The 21,228-nt window shown below is 37.4% G+C and overlaps 1 protein-coding gene across 1 annotated transcript; it reads right to left on the bottom strand.

Moving 5' to 3' along the window:
* Positions 1-6,543: 6,543 nt before the first annotated feature.
* On the bottom strand, positions 6,544-12,704 carry LOC141439767 (alpha-(1,3)-fucosyltransferase C-like). The gene is made up of 3 exons (XM_074104136.1): positions 11,797-12,704; positions 8,756-8,881; positions 6,544-6,763 (listed from the first exon to the last, which is right to left on the bottom strand). Exons 1-3 carry the CDS (start codon positions 12,675-12,677, stop codon positions 6,592-6,594), a joined length of 1,179 nt encoding a protein of 392 aa, XP_073960237.1. The 5' UTR covers positions 12,678-12,704; the 3' UTR covers positions 6,544-6,591.
* Between the last annotated feature and the right edge of the window lie 8,524 nt (positions 12,705-21,228).

Genomic DNA, 21,228 nt, shown 5'->3' with positions numbered 1-21,228 from the left:
TACTGAATAAATCATTTGAATTTTGAATTTGAATTTGACAAAAAGAAAATGATGGTCATAGCGCTGGTAGCATAGCATAGCGCCTAATCGCGTGGGCGTTTATCGAACGTGTCGGATAAATAGCGAGTATGAAAATGCTTGTATTTTCCGATAGCCGATAAAAAAGAAGTAGGTGGTAGCGTTATGCCATACTTCTCCGGTGTGACTTAAAGCCCGCCATATCGACGCGAATACATTAATTAAACAAAAAACAATTAAACCATTTGTACCAGTTTAATTTTTCCGCAACAAATCGTCGTCGAGTAGCCATACTACCACCTACTTCTTTTTTTATCGACTATCGGAAAATACAAGCATTTTTGTGGAACAAATCGTTCATCATCATCATCCTAGCCTACATACGTCCCACTGCTGGGCACAGGCCTCCTCTCAGAACAAGAGGGCTTGGGCCATAGTTCCCACGCGGGCTCAGTGCGTATTGGGAACTTCGCACGCACCATTGAATCGCTTCACAGATTTGTGCTGGTTTCCTCACGATGTTTTCCTTCACCGCGAAGCTCGTGGTAAATTTCAAATGTAATTCCGCACATGAATTTCGAAAAACTCAGAGGTGCGAGCCGGGGTTTGAACCCACGACCCTCAGCTTGAGAGGCGATAGGTCAAACCACTATGCCACCACGGCTTTTTTATTAATCACCTTTAATATTTAATTGCTATTTATCTCGACTAAATATGTAATTGTATATAATCACAACTACACAACTGCGCTATAATCGAACACTAATAGACCCGGAGTAGGTGACACAAAGTATTAGATCATTTGGACCAGTATGGCGGTTCTTCAGGGGTCTGACAAAAATGAAAATTATGGTCATAGCGCTGGTACCGGCGGCCCAATCGCGTGGGCGTCAATTGAACGTGTCGGATAAATAACGAGAGTCAACGAGAGCCGTGGTGGCCTAGTGGTTTGACCTAACGCCTCTCAAGCAGAGGGTCGTGGGTTCGAACCCCGGCTCGCACCTCTGAGTTTTTCGAAATTCATGTGCGGAATTACATTTGAAATTTACCACGAGCTTCGCGGTGAAGGAAAACATCGTGAGGAAACCAGCACAAATCTGTGAAGCGATTCAATGGTGCGTGCGAAGTTCCCAATACGCACTGAGCCCGCGTGGGAACTATGGCCCAAGCCCTCTTGTTCTGAGAGGAGGCCTGTGCCCAGCAGTGGGACGTATATAGGCTGGGATGATGATGAATAAAAAATACGATTAATACAAATACTACAACAATACCGGCGTGGCCTGTAATGCGGGTAAATATTTAAAACATAGATCGTACTCGGCAAACTGAACAACATTAGTTCAGCGACTTTTAAAAATAATGGAGTCTGATTTTCCCTTTTCAAACAAATTAAATACTGCTACCAACTTACGCCATCCCAGAACCCAACTGACGTCGCCTGTCACGCTACAAACATCAAGGATTTTGCTTTACGTTGCTTTTTCGAATGAACTTTAAAGTGTAATAAAAATTAAAAAAGGAATTATTTTTAAAAGTCGCTGAACTAATGTTGTTCATTTTGACGAGTATGATCTATGTTTTGCCACACCCGGTATAAGTGACCGAAGGTAAAATGCGACTAAAAATATTAGCGAGCGGCTAACTAAATAGGCGATCGATAATCTATGCTACAGCAAAATATGCTATTTCTGTAAAACGCGATTAAAAATATATGCGAGTAACAAAATATGCCACTGATATAACATACTACAGCAAAGTTCGCTATCGCGGCAAAATTCGTATATATGAATAGCTACAACGAATTTATGATTTCGAGTTACACGACTTACAAATGTACACTTCTGCTGCAGACTGTACATCAATGTACTCACAGCACCTAATATTATTTTCGAATAGTTGTACTGAGTATCGAAATAACTTCAGTAAATATTTATGAAACAAATAAATGTACCTTCTTTAAAGAGTATATTTACTGTAAAATACATAGAAAACCTTGGGGGTCACCCGCTGAGAGACCACTTCGTTCGACCTTTGATTAGTTTCTTTGATGCTGCTATTGATATTTTAAGACCGTTGACCACTTATTTAACGAAAGTAATCGTCTAAAATACAAAGCTTTTAGTTTATTTTATTTAACTTGCAATAATTGTATTTGTATGTGTTGTGTATTGTAATTGAAAAATTACGTTAACATTTGTCATTTTAATTAGAAAGAAAGAAATAAAAGATTTATTTTGGCTCCATAAGTACCACCTTACAATAATAAAATAGAATTAATAGGTAGTTATTTGTGCAACAAGAGAGCAAAGTTGTTTTTTGATGCGAGTGTTGAATTTGAATTCCGAGTAAGCGAAGGATTCTATAATTGAATCACGAGCATTAGTGAGTGATTCTAGGTTAGAATCCTGAGAACAGCAAGGGATTCAAACACACGAGATGCAAAAAAACTTTTTTCTCGTGTGATACATACAATTTTTCACCTCAGCAGCGAGAACATAATTTAAATGTAACATAAGAATAAAACCACATATACCTACCTGTTTACAAAACAACCACAATTTTAAAAATATAATCCGAGTATTAAGAAATAAATATAATAATCACATTTAAAACCCTTACTCAAAAATGATACGTACAGTTGCGATTACATCTTAAAGCAACAGAAAGTTAAGAACAATACAAATCTCATACTTAGGTACTCATAACATGCATTGTAATTTGAACCTAGAACTTCTTGTAAAGTTTGTCATAGTTATTTTTTAATACCGCAAAAAGCCTCATCTTTGGGTCATTAAAAAGGTTGAATAATAAACGTATAATTTATTATAAATGTTATTAAACCTTTAAATTTGGAATTGAGTGAGTAGACCCAATACAGGATTTAAAAAATAATAATTAAAAAGTTACTTTGTCTCACGGAGTTCACGGAGTTTTGCTCACTTATTTCTCATAGCAAAACTTGCCTGTTTGAGGTGCTGAGGTGAAAAAGCTTTTATTTAACTTGCAATGTATGTTTAATGTATGCATGTATGTATGTGCGGTGCGGGTCAAATCTTGCAAATTAAATTTGACCCACTTTTAGTGGTCGGATTATCTTGAATTTTGGCATACTTATGTAATTTGCGTGACAGTACAATAATCTGGCAATCACATCCTGGTAGTACGGCCAGGATCGTCTCCGCAGGACGTAACTCTTCAACGGTTTGGCATCGACTTGAAATTTGGTATGCAAATATATGTAGTTTGAGTGACAATGACAATGCAAGTACAGTTAACAAAAAGTACAGTCAGCGAAAAAACATGTATTAAAAATGAAATTTTTACCAAAAACTTTTTAATAGTTGTAATCCAATTTACTTGTAATTATGTACTAAATTTAAAGTCAATTTGAGCACTGGAAGTGAGTCAAAATGAACTTAAAAGATTTGAACCAACAATCAGGGTAGGTAGGTAGGTAAAGTTAAATAAAAGCTTGTTAAAAAAGGTCTGTGCCTAATCGAAGGCATTTCACATCTTTCGTTCCCCAAAACTTCACCCGCGCGTAGCCCGGGGCGCGTTCTTTTATATGTACTATTTATAAATGTAAACCTTCTGAGATAAATTATCTAACGGATGCTGGAAAATCCATTAAAATCGGTTAGGTACCTAGTTTAAAAGATCTAAGGGACGCGGGAAGCGAATTTGTTTTATACTATGTAGACCGTGATGTAGACATTATTACATACTAGCTTTTACCCGCGGCTTCGCACGCGTAAACTGTTCGGTCTGGTAGTTGCAATTGAAATTTTCGGGATTTTACAAAATTCCCCTGGAAATTTCCAAATTTATATCGTGGTCTTCATTGAGGTTGTGTTGTGAATAACTGTACAAAATTCAAGACTCTAAACCCAGTGCTAAAATTTCAAAATTTTTCCCTATCCAAATTCAAATTCATATCATTTATTCAGTAAATAGGCCGCAATGGGCACTTTTTCACGTCATTTTTTTAAATACCAGCACTTTCGGAAAGAACATCATTGCCAAGAAGAATGCGCCGCAAGAAGCTTGGCAGAAAGTCATTTTTTCAAAATAAAATAAGTACAAATAAAATACTTAAAAACTACAGTAAGTATGCAATTAAAGAAAAAATTACAAAATAATAATAACAATAATACACGGATGTATGGGGTCCCTTAGTTACAAAACTATCCCGTGGAAATATCGGGATAAAAAGTAGCGTATGTGTTATTCCCGAAGTCCGGCTATCTACATACCAAATTTCATGCCTCTAAGCCCAGCGGTTGTTATTTCGAGATTTTATCCCTATCCCGTAGGAATATCGCAATAAAAAGTAGCCTATGTGTTATTCCAGAGGTCCAGCTACCTACATACCAAATTTCATGGCTCTAAGCCCAGTGGTTGTTATTTCGAGATTTTATCCCTTGTTATCCCGTGGGAATATCGGGTCAAAAAGTCACTTAAGTGTTATTCCAGATGTCCAGTTACCTACATACCAAATTTCATGACTCTAAGCCCAGCGGTTATTATTTCGAGATTTTATCCCTATCCCGTGGGAATATCGGAATAAATAGTAGCCTATGTGTTATTCCAGAGGTCCAGCTACCTACATACCAAATGTCATGGCTCTAAGCCCAGTGGTTGTTATTTTGAGATTTTATCCCTAGTTATCCCGTAGGAATATCGAGTCAAAAAGTAACTTAAGTGTTATTCCAGATGTCCAGTTACCTACATACCAAATTTCATGACTCTAAGCCCAGCGGTTATTATTTCGAGATTTTATCCCTATCCTGTGGGAATATCGGAATAAATAGTAGCCTATGTGTTATTTCAGAGGTTCAGCTACCTACACACTAAATTTCATGGCTCTAAGCCCAGCGGTTGTTATTTCAAAATTCTATCCCTAGGTATCCCGTGGGAATATCGAGTCAAAAAGTTGCCTATGTGTTATTTCAGACATCCAACTACCTACATACCAAATTTCATGACTCTAAACCCAGCGGTTGTTATTTCAAGATTTTATCCCTATCCCGTGGGAATATCGGAATAAAAAGTAGCCTATGTGTTATTCCAGAGGTCCAGCTACCTACATACTAAATTTCATTGCTCAAAGCCCAGCGGTTGTTATTTCAAGATTTTATCCCTAGGTATCCCGTGGGAATACCGGGTCAAAAAGTCACCTATGTTCTATTCCAGACGTCCAACTACCTACATACCAAATTTCATGACTCTAAGCCTAGCGGTTGTTATTTCGAGATTTTATCCCTATCCCGTGGGAATATCGGGATAAAAAGTATCCTATGTTTTAATCCAGGTTATAAACTAACTTTCCGCCAAATTTCATCCAAATCTGTCCAGCCGTTTCAGCGTGAAAGAGTAACAAACATACTCACTCACTCACTCACTCACTCACTCACAAACTTTCACATTTATAATATTAGTAGGATTTATTTACTTGAATAAAAAACAAAAGAATTACAGAAATATACTTATATTTATATACTTCTGCGAAAATGCATAGCGTTTGTTGGCAGGAAGTGTAGGACTGTCATCCACTATTTTTTTGTATCACAAATAAAATTCTAAGTTTCTAACCCGGTGCTGCACCTGCCGCGGTTCTTGGTTATTTATTTATTTTTGGTCGTCGTCGTCGTCCCAGCCTATATACGTCCCACTGCTGAGCACAGGTTATTTACTAAAATTGTCTTTAAAATTCAATTGTTGTATCTTGTGTTGTGAATAAATAGAAACTTAAAAAAAACACCCACTTCTAGTGTCAACATGGAATTTGATAAGTAGAAGTATAACGTAAGTGTATTCTATTTGCGAGTAATCCCTCAAGCTTTATTTGTGGCTATTCTGATTCTGAATCTAGCTTAGTTTCCATACCATCTTGCATTATACTATAAGTAATAATTGAACCTTACTTATATTTCCCTCATCGCTCCTTTTGAGATTCATCTTTTCTGAAGGTGGAGTAGGTCTCTCGTACTTTGTCGTCTTACAGCCACGTACTAAACGCCATGCAAGTTTGTCAATGAGTCAATGCGACAGAGTAAAAATGTGATCCGCTACTTTTGATGCTGATTGTACCTATGGGTTACGCAATATGATGTTTAAGCAAAGGTTTAAAACATATTTATTGGATTGCCAGAAGCTTCAGGTCAATGCTTAGTACCCGGTATCGTCGGTTCTATTTCACAACCAGGCTGCGGAAATCTTTGTCTTTGTTTTTGTTTGTATTAGGTACCTATTTTCAAAGAATATCTGTTATGTTTGTTATTTGAACCTTAAATTATGTATTATAGCAACTTACAGTAAAAATTGTGTGTGACTGAGTGCGTCAACTCCTACTGGTTCCGACAGAATATCAGCGCTGATGACAGCAATGTCGCTCGCAGCACATGCTGAGTCGGCGCCTTTTCGCGGCTGTGCCGTGACAACTTAATTTAAATATGTAACAATTTGAATCGTTTATTTAAGTAGAATTGTCATGGCATGTTTGTGAATAAAGTTTTTTATCTATCTATCTATCAATATTTGGAATTGTTGCTTGTCAAAGTCAGCGATATGTTACTACAGCAATGACCGACGGGTCTTACATCTGGCATGTCTACTGTTCCACCAGGCTGTGAAGTTGCTGTATACTGTCTCCTGTGACATCAACTGTTGATCGTTCAATATCCTGCACAGTTTGCAGACATCCTCAGTATCTGATGTTATTTTATACGTGTAATGGTTTCGCCATCTGCAACCAAAATTTATGTGAAGTTTATACTTATATAAGTACCTAATTTACTCGTACTAATGTAGTACAGTCACCAGTATTGATATCTGCCACAGCGGAGCGTTCAAAAATATCTGACACGGCCTTCCGGCCCTAGAAATAGAGTCCTGTTAAATATTTATGCACGCTTGTTGCGTCAGATATTGGTGCTGGTGACTGTACCTATATTTCTCGTCCGATATTCCGCAGTGTCTGAAGACTAGAGTCCAGTGTAAGTTACTTGTGATGATGATCTTTGGCTAGTACCGACTTTAGGTGGGTGGGAGGGGGGCGACCGGGGCGGCTGCCCGGGGCGCCAGGTACAGTTGCCATCAGATATTTCAGAGCGGCCAAGGTGATCAAATATATCGGAGCATGAACTCAAAGTCTTGATAATAGAGCGCATGTTCCGATATTTTTGACCAACTTGGCAGTTCCGAAATATTTGATGGCGACTGTACCTACTTCTAGGGGGAACTGGCGACATCGCAAGAGTTCCGGACAACCTGTGGATGCAAGTGGCGAGTTGTCGTTTCTTTGTAGCACTCTAAAGGGTAGGCCTTTGTTCAGTAGTAGACGTCTTCCAGCTCAGCTGATGATAATGATGATGGGGGTACCTACCTACAGGCGGCCAAGTTAGAAGTATACCTAGTAAAGTATACTGATTTGGTATTTGTTATGAGATGTTGATGATTTTTTTTATGCACTCGTTTTCAGGGTTCCGGAGCCAAAATTACAAAAACGGAACCCTTACAGTTTCGCCATGGCTGTCTGTCTGTCTATCTGTCCGTCCGTCCGCGGCTGTGCTCGGGGACTATCAATGCTAGAAAGCTGTAATTTTGCACGGATATATAATTATGTAAACTATGCCGACAAAATGGTACAATAAAAAAATCTAAAAAAAATATATTTTTGGGTTAGGTAGGTTGTATTGACGTAAAGTGAGGGTGATTTTTTTTTCTCATCCAACCCTATAGTTTGGGGTATCGTTGGATAGGTATTTTAAAAACATTAGGGGTTTGCTACGACGATTTTTCGATTCAGTGATATGTTTGCGAAATTTTCAACTTTAAAGTGCAAATTTTCATGAGAATCGAGCGTGCCCCCTTTAAAATCTAAACCGGCGTGGAAAAATTTGAAAAAAATCAGGATGGTAAGTAGTAAGTATATCAAACTTTCAAGGAAAACTATAATGGCTAAGTTTTCTTGAGAATTATTAGTAGTTTAGTAGTAAATAGCAGCCTAAGGTATAAAATATACCTGAACTTGGAAGATTCCGTATAAAATACGAAATCCTTAGAAAAACATTACTTAATTTTTTCGTAATGGCTACGGAACCCTATTTCGGGCGTGTCCGACATGCTCTTGGCCGGTTTTAACTTCTGGTATCGTGTCACAATAGGTTTGCGGACTTTAGCCCTTGATCAAGGTAGAGCAGAGTTTCTTAAAAGTTTTGCAGTCACGGACCACACTCACAATTAAAAAAAATCCATGGACCCCTGTTAAAATTTTTTCTATTAGAAAATCTCCAAATATTTTTATTTGGAGATTTTCTAATAGATAATTTTTACAGACTGACCTACTGCGGACCCCTTATACACATGCTACGGACCCGTAAGTGGTCCGTGGACCCCACTTTAAGAAACCCTGAGGTAGAGCGAGATTGTCTTCACCGCTTCCGCACCTCTCAAAAGGTGACATCAAAAATTTTGCACTGGAAACTGGAAAATGGCGTCTCTTGCTGTCTGGCGTCTAGAACGACCGCTTCTCTTGCCGCTTACCGCTCTTCTAACTCACAACTGAGTATTTAACGCTTTCACTGCTACCTGACTTCCACAGGTGCCACCGACGCACATGTGCGTTCAAGATGTATGATTAATTATGACAGCGGCATTAGGTGAAGTTCCGAAAACGCATATATGCGTCGGTGGCGTGAATGCGTTAAAAGGCGGAATTTGTACGGCTTCAGCTCACCTGAAGAAGTCATGGTATAGGTCTGCGTCTCCTGTCCTGTGGTTGGTGATGATGCGAGCCATGCGCTCGGCGAGCCGCTCGGGGCCGAGCTGCCCAGCGTGCAGGTAACTCCCAGGCGGCAGAAATCTGGAAGTGCAGTTATGAACCGTTGAATATACATAAGAAACCCAGACCACTCGATTGTGGAACTACCTGCTAACTAACCCGGGGTAAGCTCCAGAGAGTCGGGGACGCGCAGTCGGTTTTTACCCTGCCCGGAGGAGGGTTATGTTTTAGCTGGTGTAAATCTGGCGCTGTCTGGGCCCTCCCTTCCTAGCCGTAATTTTTTGTCGACTGTACGTGAACCCCCTTATAAAGCACCTCATATAAATTATCTTAATAAAAGCAAGTTAGGACCGAGTTTCTTTGGCCCTCAAGTCGACTCAACCCCGAAAAAAAACCATTGCATAGAGTAGCGCACAGCTGATCGATAGTAATAAGCTCATAACTAAGTAAGTAAGGGTTATAAAAACGTTAATAATCGAGTCCCCTTTGAACGGATGATTTTTAAACGACTTCAAAAAGGGAGGAGGAGTTCAGTTGAGCTGTTTCTGAAAATGACAGAAAAGTTTAAATGCAATGTTTATCAGCTAGAATTAACTATCGCTCGAATGCGCTCGAGTGCAACGGAGAATGAGTCACCATTTGTTATCTACATGTGCACTTATTCTTTGTTTGCTTAACCATATTCCAGTTCTAGGGTTCCCCACCCCAAAACGAAATAAGTTTTTGCTAAAAATATGTTGAATACAAAGTTTTTTTTGGACTGAACTTATTGTTCACTTTATTTGCAATATCATCCAAACTACATATTTGACCATGTTCCATGTCGATGAAGTTGATGTCATTAACAGTTGAAGAGACAATCCTTCCTGTGGAGACAATCCTGGCTGGGCCACCAGAATTTCACTACCAGATTATTGTATTATCAATATCACTGATTTTACATGATATGCCAAATTTGAGCTTCAGTGTAAACATTTATACTTACTTAAACAAATGAATAATAGTTATTTGTGAAACATGTGAGCAAAGTTGTTTTTTGTTTCGAGTGTTGATTTTGAATCCCGAGTAAGCGAAGGATTCGATGCTCGTGATTCTAGGTTAGAATCCTGAGAGCAGCAAGGGATTCAAACATACGAGATGCAAAAAAACTTTGGTCTCGTGTGATACATAAAATTTTTCACCTTAGCAGCGAGAACATAGTTTAAATGTAACATAAGAATAAAACCACATAAACCTACCTGTTTAGAAAACAAACACAATTTTTAAATATAATCCGATTATTAAGAAACAAATATAATAATCACATTTAAAACCCTTACTCAAAAATTATACGAACGAACAGTCGCGATTACATCTTTGAAAACATACATTCAATTTGTCAAATAATATTCCAACTGTAGAGGCAGTAAGTATACGGAATTATTTTATATAAAAAGAAACAAGAGAAGCTGCTTTCGTGCAACGAGGTTGCATACTTTATTAAAAGAGCGGGAAAATTTACATTTTGGAAATATTTCGTTCTCATGTAATTTATTAGGTATCGATGTATTTTTAATACCATAAATTTAATTTAAAATTGTAATCAACACATTTGATCCTATCTCTTGCTTTTTTCGTGTTGAAGTGAAAGTGACAGATCAAAGTGAAGTTCAAATATTTGGCATTCCGTGAGTGGAGTGGACCCAACACTATCTTCAGCTTTAAAAAAAAAAGTTACTTTGTCTCACGAAGTGAGCAAAATGCGATTTTTCTCACTGATTTCTCATAGCAAAACCTGCCTGTTTGAGGTGCTGAGGTGAAAAAAAAAAATTGAGTTAAAAAAAAAATTGGTACGTGTTTTGCTGATTTACTTGCATGTCATTAAATAAACATGTGCATACCAACGGGCAACTAACTTACAGGAAATGAATAAAAGCATGTAAAAAATTAAAAACCTATTTCTAATTAATTAGGCTCTTTATGGGAAAACTTGCTGTTGCCCGCAAATTCGCATACTAAGGACTTGTTAAATGTACCTATATACCTATGACTCACAAGGTTATAAATTTAGAATATTATTCCTAGTAAGAGTGGTTTTTGCAGTCTTTTGCGTAAGTTTTGTGTAAAATACCATTTTCTTATAACATCAAGCCGTAACAGTTGTCGCCTTAAAGCTCTTTCATCTTCAGAAAATAATAGAACGCGCCTAACTCGGAAACAACACATGGTATAAATTTATTCACCAAAGGAACTCCCTGAACTAAAATAATTTCCTTTCTCACCCGCGACCTTACGCGTTAAAGGTCGCGGGTGAGCAAGGAAATTCTTTTAGTTCATTGATATGGACCTCCGCAAAGTAACGCCTGGTACAATAAATTATTTAAAGGAATTCCCTCCAAACTTATGCATTTTCTTTACTTGTATAAGCTATTGACACTATACTTAGATTAATAGTAGATTATTGTCGTGGCCTGGAAGTAGGCAATTGCTGGCTGAGTATGAGTATTAAACGGACGAGCTTGCGAGTCCGTTTAACTAATACGAAGCCAGAAATTGCTATTCCAGCCGAGACTAATATAAAGCTTTTCTCAAAAATGGTGAATAATTCTGAAATAGAATAAACTTTTTCTCAAAATATATTATAAAATTTAATTTTATTCCAATATTTTTCTTATGCTTTCCCGCCTTTTTTCATTAAAAATAAACTGCAGGTGTATTTTTCCACCGAAAACACCACAAGCTATTTCAGACCCAATAGTAAAAGTCCGGAGTTCCAACAAAATATCTAATACCGACCATTAGACTTGGCTGTTTACGACTTGTGCCAAAATTTCCATGGCCTTTTTAACTTTAAAAAAAAAGTGACTGATTGCAGGCGCGCTAATTCATTATTGCCGAGCTAGCGCGCCTGCAATCTTTTTAACTTCTTAATTTTTCGCTGACCATAAACTATGCACTTCACCTTCTGATATGTAAAGAATAATGTCAACTTTTACGGTCATTTTTGAGAAAATTACCTTAAATAATTGGCCTCACCAAACACAACGGGCACAGCATAGCTGTTTAAAGATGTAACAAGCTTCTCAGTCACATAGTCCTCTGCAAACGAGTTTTCAAACGCGAAGTAGAAGTAATAATCTCTAGCCAGGACCTTTAGACACGCCTCTGAAGTCGACCGAGGACAAACGAACTTTCCACATTTTCCATAAACATCCAAAGAAAGTCCGAACTTCTTTAATTCTTTTTCCACTAAGCGTACAAAGTTTTCTCTATTGCTTAAACTGTGGCAGTTGGATACAAACCAAGCAGCCGCTTTGCTCTTAGATTTGAGGACTATCTTTGTTTCATTATCGATGGGATCCAAGGTTAGCCACTGCATGTTTTCTTTAGGCCCTACGACGCCACCTGTCAAGTTGTAAATAGTAATATACCCCCAGCGACAATCAGAGTTCAACTTGTATGTCCACGTCCAGTTGAAGAAATTGTTGAAATAACTGCTGCAGACGGGGTAGTTGTGCGAAGATTCCAAGTTTGCGTAAACGTATTTTTGCTTCGCTGAACGGTTTGCCGGCAAGTTGTCTTTCTTGAAACGTCTGTCTACTTCTCTACCATTGAATACTATCACGTCAAATTCGCTCACATCCGCTAAAAAATTCCTATCACTCGTGACGAAGCAATTGGTGAAGTCACAGCTGTTTTTCAAGAATGCGTCAAACCCTTGTCCCATGAAGTCAAAAGGGGATAGACTAGGATCACCCCACTGAAGAATGTACTTGACATTTTGTTCACGCACATTGGGATTTGCATCTCTACTAGGAAGGTAGAGGTAGGCTGTTAAAAGTAACACTGTGATGGTTAGAAATGTTGCCTGTTTCAACGGTAAGCCTTTTGCAAACATAGTAGATACGTGGCTTCACTGTCCGTCATTGTGTGAATGTACTAAATATGTAGTCTCCGATAAGCTGTCGCTTACTGGGTTATCATTATTACTTCACGACTTTAGGTACTTCACCCTCGGCTCAGTTCTTATAACTTTGTATGTACAGTCGATAACTTCGATTTGATTGTGGAAGTATTTTACACCTCCACTGAACATACAATACGAGTACAATTCAATACAATGACTCTTTATTCTACACCAGAAAAAGTAAGCGATAAGAAAACAGATAAGTACACAGAGAGAAAAATAACAATGAACGAACGAACGTAGGTACTTAGTTTATTAAAATGTTGTCATGATCGGTACAGAGTATGCGTCTTTAAGCCATTGTATTATTTTAAAAGGATCCTATGCGTCACAGCAAAAAGTAGCTGTGAATACAATAATCTAATCTAAAAGTCTATATCGGGTTGCCGGGCCAAGCAGATATAGACATAGGGATGCGAGGCCGGTAACCCCACGTTCCGGCCGGGGCTTGTATAGTGCTTTTCTCAAACATGACATGAAATAAAATAAAAAACAAGAAATCAAGCTGGCGGGCTGGACGCTAGTCTGGTCGCCCTGTTGCGTGCGCGCGTGTCGCGCTGGCTGCTTGGTGGTGCTGGGTAGGCCGTGTCGCAGAGCGCGCGTTGAAACAAAAGACGGTCACATTGCCGGCCATCGGCCTGCAAAGTTGTATGAAATCTCTTTGCAGGCCGCTAGAGTGACCGCGCGCCGGCAGGTTTTAGTCAATTTATTTCTAAAATTTTAGTAGGTACCTAAGTTCTCCCATTGAACCAAAAAGTTAAACTGTACAGAGATAGGCTGTATGTACTGAACACATACCATTGTCATTTACCTACCGATTGACTTTTTTTCTTATTTTATACGTCGCGTACGCACCTTTAAGAAATTACCTAATGATAATAATTTAATGATAATTTGACTAGCATTATCAAATTTTTTATATAACTGAAAAAAAACTCAATAATTATACCAGGTATACTTATACCGTATAGGCTGAATACGTATGTGTTCCATTGACATCCAATGCCTTTTGAGGGTTCCGGAGCCAAAATGGCAAAAACGGAACCCTTATAGTTTCGCCATGTCTGTCTGTCTGTCCGTCCGCGGCTTTGCTCAGGGACAATCAATGCTAGAAAGCTGTAATTTTGCACGGATATATATTTAAACTAAGCCGACAAAATAGTACAATAAAAATTCAAAAATAATTTTTTTTAGGGTATCTCCCATAGACGTAAAGTGGGGGTGTTTTTTTTTTCCAACCCTATAGTGTGGGGTATCGTTGGATAGGTCTTTTAAAAAAATTACGGGTTTTTTAAGACGATTTTTCGATTTAGTGATATGTTTGCAAAATATTCAACTTTAAAGTGCAAATTTTCATTAAAATAGGGCGTCCCCCACTCTCTAAAATCTAAACCGGTGGGTGGAAAAATTTGGAAAAATTCGCAGTGGTAGTAAGTATATCAAACTTACAAGGAAAACTATAACGGCTAAGTTTGCTTGAGAATTATTAGTAGTTTAAAAGTAAATAGCAGCCTAGGGTATAAAATATACCTAAACTTGTAAGATTCCGTATAAAATACGAAAGCCTTAGAAAAATATTTCTTAATTTTTTCGTAATGGCTACGGAACCCTATTTTAGGCGTGTCCGACACGCTCTTGGCCGGTTTTTTTAACTTTTTTATTCCTATCTACCCTTGGAAAGAAAATGAGTTCTCTCCTTCCTGTTGTTAGATACGATTTGCCTCACTTTCCGAGTATGAGAGATGAAAAAGCCCCTTTCATCTCTTCTGTTCGGAAAGTATAATTTTCATGGGTAGATAGCCGGGTGGAAAATTGCGTTTTCATCTCTAGGGTGGAAAGTACTTTTTTTTTAATTTTTCGATTAGCCACGGAGTCGAAGACACTTTTTTTTTACGTTTCGGCATGGCCATCTAGATACACGTCGTGACCAAGGAGCTTATAACACTGGAGGTTGAACGCCGAACATCCGTTAAAAACAAGAAATTTGATCTTTATTACGTCACGAACATATTCCATCTCTTTCTTTAGTTAAGTTAAGAAAGAGATGGATGTCATTCGTGAAATGTGAAAGAAAGAGATGGAATATATAAATAAGTAATAAAGGTCAAACTTCTTCGTTCGGCGTTCAACCACCAGTTTTGTAGGTATATAAACTCCTTGGTCGTGACCAACTCGATTTTTTTTAATACTCGGCCGAGGCAAGTAGCCAGGTCCAAAAGGTACCGTTGGAGATTGGATATAAGTAAATTCTATTTTCTGAATACTGAAATTCAATTTCATGATATTCTTTTTTTTTGTACTATTTACTTTCCTCACAGTCGAAATGAAAAGTAGTGTCTAACTCGGGTCAAATTACCCATTTCCCTTCAAACTATTGGCGCTGTCACTTCGTTCGAGCGCCAGAAATATCTCAGGTGAAATGGGTCACTTTCCACCCTTGGTTATCAATCTACTATTCCGGCCTGCTTACAGAGTACCTAAACGTTATTTTTATCTAATTTCAATGTATACATATTCTGCCAAAACAATTTAATAGTAGATCCAATAGCATTCGTAATCGTAACTAATATTATAAAAGAGAAAGTCGTATGTGTGTGTATGTTTGTCAGGTACCTACTCCTTTACGCTAAAACGGATTGAAATTTGGTATGAAGACAGCTGAGCATCTGGTCATCTGGACATCTGGACTGGAGGTTACTTTTTATCCCGAAATTTCCACGGAGTCGGGATAAAATCTTGAAAATCTTGAAAGCAATCCAAGTGAGCATCGTGAGTGGACGTGTGTCAGAAACGAATATTGATAATTAAATAATGTGCTTTGTAGAATTGAACCTTTCTCTTGACTAATTTAGTACTGCTTTGCATTGAGTGTATTTAATGACTTGCTACGTTTTACAATAACCTCAGTGTGGATACGGATAGTCGGACAAGCGCCCCTCTTCACCTCGGGTAAACGAGACAATTGCTATTTTTTAACTCCCTTGCACAGTTACGACTACCCAATTGTGCGGCTGAGGAAAAAACAAAGATCTTTATCGTCAACAATTACTACGCTCCACGACAAATTATTGCCAATAATGAAAGTTATGAAGTCGCCAACAAGCGGTCCCGGGTTTAGCGGCGGATCGCATCCCGACCTGTCGAGTTTATCAAAGCTAGATGAAAATATTACGCAGCGTAAACGTAAACAGTCAGAGACGGACTGTGTCTGTAGAAAGGAAATAACAAATCTTGGGAAGGAAATGAGAGATATGTTCGAAAAATTTTCAATTTCACAAAGAGAGTACTTTTCCACGGTGCATGAAAGCCAAAATTGATACTATTCAGACTACAACTGATTTTCTTGCATCGGAACATACTAAAATGTTGACTGAAATATCGGAGCTTAAAAACAAATGTAAAGCTACGGATGAAAAGGTAAAGCTTTTAGAAAGTAAAATACACGATTTGAATACCGGATCGATCTCAACTTCTTGTGGACCATCTACAGAGGAACTCATAAAGGAAATGACAGAACGTTCGGACAGGCAAAAAAACATTATCATTGCAGGCATAGTTGAGGCTGAAGCAGAATCTTTACAAGCAAAACAGGAAAAAGATAAATGCGAAATCGCTAAAATCTTGAGATCTGTATTGAAAACCGATATAATACCGCAACCTTGGAAAGTTGTACGAATCGGTAAATACAAACCTGGGCTAAGTCGTCCCCTTAAAGTTTGTTTTGAGTCCAGTATGATGGCAAAAGAAATCCTCCGAAACCGAGTAAATTGTCAACATCCTACAATTAAGCTTTTTCCGATCAAACTCCTGCTCAACAAACGTATATAAAAAGTTTGCGTGACCAGCTTTCAAATAGACTGGAGAGTGGCGAAACTAACCTAACTATTAAATATGTCAAGGGCTGTCCCAAAATAGTATCGTTACCAAAAAACGACAGCAACCAGAGCAACCAATAAAAACCGTTAGTGAAAAACCCACAAACAATAACGTAAATTTATCTTACCAAATATTAAACACTTACGATGATTTGGAACCCATAGAAGGTTCCTTAAATTTTTTCTACACAAATATAAGGAGTCTTGTGAAGCATGGAAAGTTGGATGAACTAAAATGCATTATTAAATTGTTGACTGTGCAGTTCCATTTGATACTTTTGACGGAAACATGGATCAAATCCGAAGAAGAGGCAAATTATTTGGAAATCCCTAATTATTTACATTATTACAACTACAGGACGGACAGAAGAGGTGGTGGGGTTTCTATTTACATACACAAGAACATAAGCCATAATTTTATTGGAGAAAAATATGCTAATGGCAATAACTATCTATGGTTGCACACTCACAAATTAGACCTAAATATTGGACTCATTTACAAACCAGGAGATACACAGATGGATGCATTTTTAGAAGACTTCGAAAGACAGTTGCCGCAAAGAAAGGAAATCAAAGACAGGAATTCAAAAAGATACACAGACATGCTCAATGAAAATGGATATAAAATTATTAACCGATTAGATGAACAATACTCAACACGTACAACAGCTACAACAAAAAGTGTTTTGGACCATATTCTTACAAATATGTACAATAAAAATATTCATATAGCGCTAGCTGATTCCTCGATATCTGATCATAAACAAATAATTCTTAGAATAAAAAATATAAAGACAAAAATCCTTGGCAGGACACAATACCAAGCCATCAATTATGAAAATCTACGAAAAGAAGCGGAAAACGTTATTGATGTAACTTGGAATCACAACTTCGACTTATTACATGATTCTGTAAAAAACTTAATAAGAAATAGTACAATTGTAAAAGCTAAAATGAATAATCCACCAAAACAAGACTGGATTAACAGAGATATCATAGAAAAGATTAATGAAAGAAATAAACTGTGGCAACAATTGAAAAGGAATCCAGAATGTGACGACTTACTAGTGAAGTTCAAAAAAAAAAAGAAACGAGACTACGGTGCTTAAGAACAAAATGAAGAACAAATACTATTATGAGTCTTTTCAGAAATGTAAGAACGATCCTAAAGAAATGTGGACATTGATTAACTCTTTGACCAACAATAAAAAAAAGGCTAATAGTGCTCCTTCAAAACTTATGACCTTCACCGGTGCTACCACGGATGAAAAAGAAATTTGTGAAGAATTTAATAATTTCTTTGCGACAATTGGTCCCCAGCTAGCTAGCAAAATTCCCTCTATGTATCATGGAGGTGCTAATGCTCCTACAAACTCTAATGACCGACATGACATTGGTAATGGATTGTCAAATTTGACACCATGTAGCGAGGATGAAATATCGAAAATAATAAATAGTCTTGATCCAAATTGTAGTTCAGGTATAGACAAAATTACAACAAAATGTATTCAATGTATTAAGCAATATTTAATTCCAAATCTTACAAAGTGCATTAATTACTGTCTAGAATCTGGTATTTTCCCCGATTCATTGAAAATTGCCAAAGTTACACCAATTTTTAAATCGGGAAACAAAATGGATCCAGGGAATTATCGGCCAGTATCTGTACTGCCGATATTTTCAAAAAAATTTGAAAGGGTTATTTATTGCCATTTAAACAAATATCTTACGGAAATTAAATTTCTTTTTAATCGACAATATGGATTTCGCCCGGAGTCAAGTACATTATCAGCGGTAATTGACTTAGTAAGTAACATCAAATCAAACATAGATGATAAAAAAATATGTCTTGGTATATTTATAGACCTTCAAAAAGCGTTTGACACGGTAAGTCATTCGCTTCTTCTCGAAAAACTTAAAAACATAGGCGTAACTGGCAATGCACATAAAATTTTCAAATCTTATTTAGAAAACCGTATCCAAATTGTCAAGGTAGGTAATGCAAACGAACAAAGCTCTCCTCAACCAATTACTTGCGGTGTCCCTCAGGGATCAATTCTTGGGCCACTTTTATTTTTAATTTACATCAATAATATAACTTAGTCAGGTACCCCTTCGCGGGGAGTTAAGTTTGTACGCAGATGACACTTGCGTATTTTATTTTGGACACTGTAGATGAAATGAAAAAAGTGGCACAAGAGGATCTCAATGCACTTCATGACTGGTTTCAATACAATTTATTAACTATCAACATTGCAAAAACAAGTTATGTAATATTTAAGGCTAAAAATAAAAAAGTAAGTGATGATACTCCACTTACAATAAACAATACACAAATAAAAAGATCGACAGAAGAAAAGTATCTGGGACTCATACTGGACAGTGAGTTGACGTGGAAACCTCACATAAATAAAATTAGATCCAAACTGTCATCGTTGCGGGGCTGCCTTTTCAATACTGTGCACAGTTTTCCGCGTCAGGTACGATACACTATATATAATTCTCTTGTTAAATCTCACCTGAACTACCTAATAGAAATATGGGGTAGTGCAAATAAAACTGCTCTTAAAAGTCTGCAGATTGCTCAGAATAAAGTCATAAAAACACTCTTTCAATTTGAATTTCTCACACCTAGTCGTTTAATTTACTCGGAAACTAAACTTATGAACCTAAATCAATTATATTTTAATAATACGTGTATTTTAATAAAAAAAATTATAGATAAAAAAATTAAGTCGCAATTAATTTTTAAAACTAAGACTGAACAAGGTTTTTCTCGTCTGCGCAATGCTAATGATCTGTGTCTCCCAAAGACGCGAACAAAATTTGGAAAAAAAACTATAGGTTTTGAAGGGGCACAATTTTACAATCAATTACCAAAGTCTATTAAAGAATGTAAAAATATTAATATCTTTAAGAGTAAATTGAAAGAGTATGTAATTGAGAAAATCTAAATCCGGCCCTGCGTGTTGCAGTTAAACATGCACGCAAAAACAAGTAACAAACAAGATACTTTTATTTAGTTTACTACTTCGCTACTTGGAGTTTTATCCCTACCCGTATTAGTTTAAAAAAGATACCTACACGTAGTAACTACTTTGTACACTACACATTTTTGCAGAGTGGTTTGTTTGTTTTTTATTGTTTTAATTTTTTGTGACTTGGTAGGTACATACCTACTCGTATTAGATTATTTTGTACTAGCTGTTGCCCGCTACTCCGTCCGCGTAGATTTCGTTCACTGCTGTCCCACGGAAACTACGAATTTTCCGGGATACAACTATTGGACTTTGGTTTAAATTAGTATTTTCTGTTAGATGTTTATTTTGTATATTTGTGGGCCTGTGAGAAATGGGTACTTAGTGTCTGTAGGTTGACGCAGTTGTAAGTTCCTTGAGTGAGGGTAGGTAGGTACCGTGGTGTCGACATTGGTTTTTAGTTGTTTGCGTATTGTTTTTCTTTTTTCTTTGTTAGTGTGCACCTCATGGTGCTCACTGGTATAAATTGTATATTAGTATAAGTTCTCATTAAGTGAAATGAAACAATTTCTTTTGAGAAATAAAGTTCTATAAACATAAATCTCAACCAATCCATACTAATATTATAAAAGCGAAAGTGTGTGTGTTTGTATGTTTGTCCGTCTTTCACGTCGAAACGGAGCGACGGATCGACGTGATTTTTGGCATAGAGATAGTTTATGGGCCAGAGAGTGACATAGGCTACTTTTTATCTTGGAAAAATGCAGTTCCCGAGGGAACAGCGCGCGATTACCGAATTTCACGCGGATGAAGCCGCCGGCAAAAGCTAGTTATTTTATAAAATTTGACACAATTGTTTTTAATGCAAAGTTAAGTAATTCAAATTCAACTGCTGAATCTAATGGCTTACGCGTGCGACGCACCAGTGTTATATATGTTTCATGAATGGTTTGCTGTATGGCTGTAAATTAGTTGCAGTCTTTGACTGTAGGTACGCATACAATACCTATGTGACGCAATGCTCTCGATGCATTTTTTTTTTATTTGACTGGATGGCAAACGAGCAAGTGGGTCTCCTGATGGAAAGAGATCACCACCGCCCATAAACATCTGCAACACCAGGGGTATTGCAGATGCGTTGCCAACCTAGAGGCCTAAGATGGGATACCTCAAGTGCCAGTTATATCACCGGACGGGCTTCCCTGATCGATGTAGCTGCGCCTCGGTCGACCTCTTCCTCTCTTCCACTCGATCTTTCCTTCCAGAATTGTTTTGAAGAAGCCGTCGTGTCGTATCAAATGCCCGATCATATTTTCGCGTCCATCATCTATAGTGTTCAGGATTGTTCTCCGTAATCTTGTATGTAATTTAATAAACTATTCTATTCTATTCTATTCTACGTACTAAATACGAGTATTTCAGAGGAGTAATCCATAACGCGCACCTCCCTGATCATAATTAAGTTGATTGCCAGTTAATTCCCAGTCTGTTATCTTCATTACGCGACTTAAACCGACTTGATTAAGGCGGTGTTTAACGTCCAAACTAAAGGGTATTATTTTTTGATATCATTAACTAAGGATTTTCAATTTGGGAAATTTCATATTGCTCGTAAGCATTAATTAAAGT

Source organism: Choristoneura fumiferana, chromosome 21 (genome assembly GCF_025370935.1).
Source record: "Choristoneura fumiferana chromosome 21, NRCan_CFum_1, whole genome shotgun sequence".
Taxonomy (NCBI): Eukaryota; Metazoa; Arthropoda; class Insecta; order Lepidoptera; family Tortricidae; genus Choristoneura; species Choristoneura fumiferana.
The sequence above is the reverse complement of the archived record's forward strand: the minus strand, read 5'-3'. Positions and strand labels throughout refer to the sequence as shown.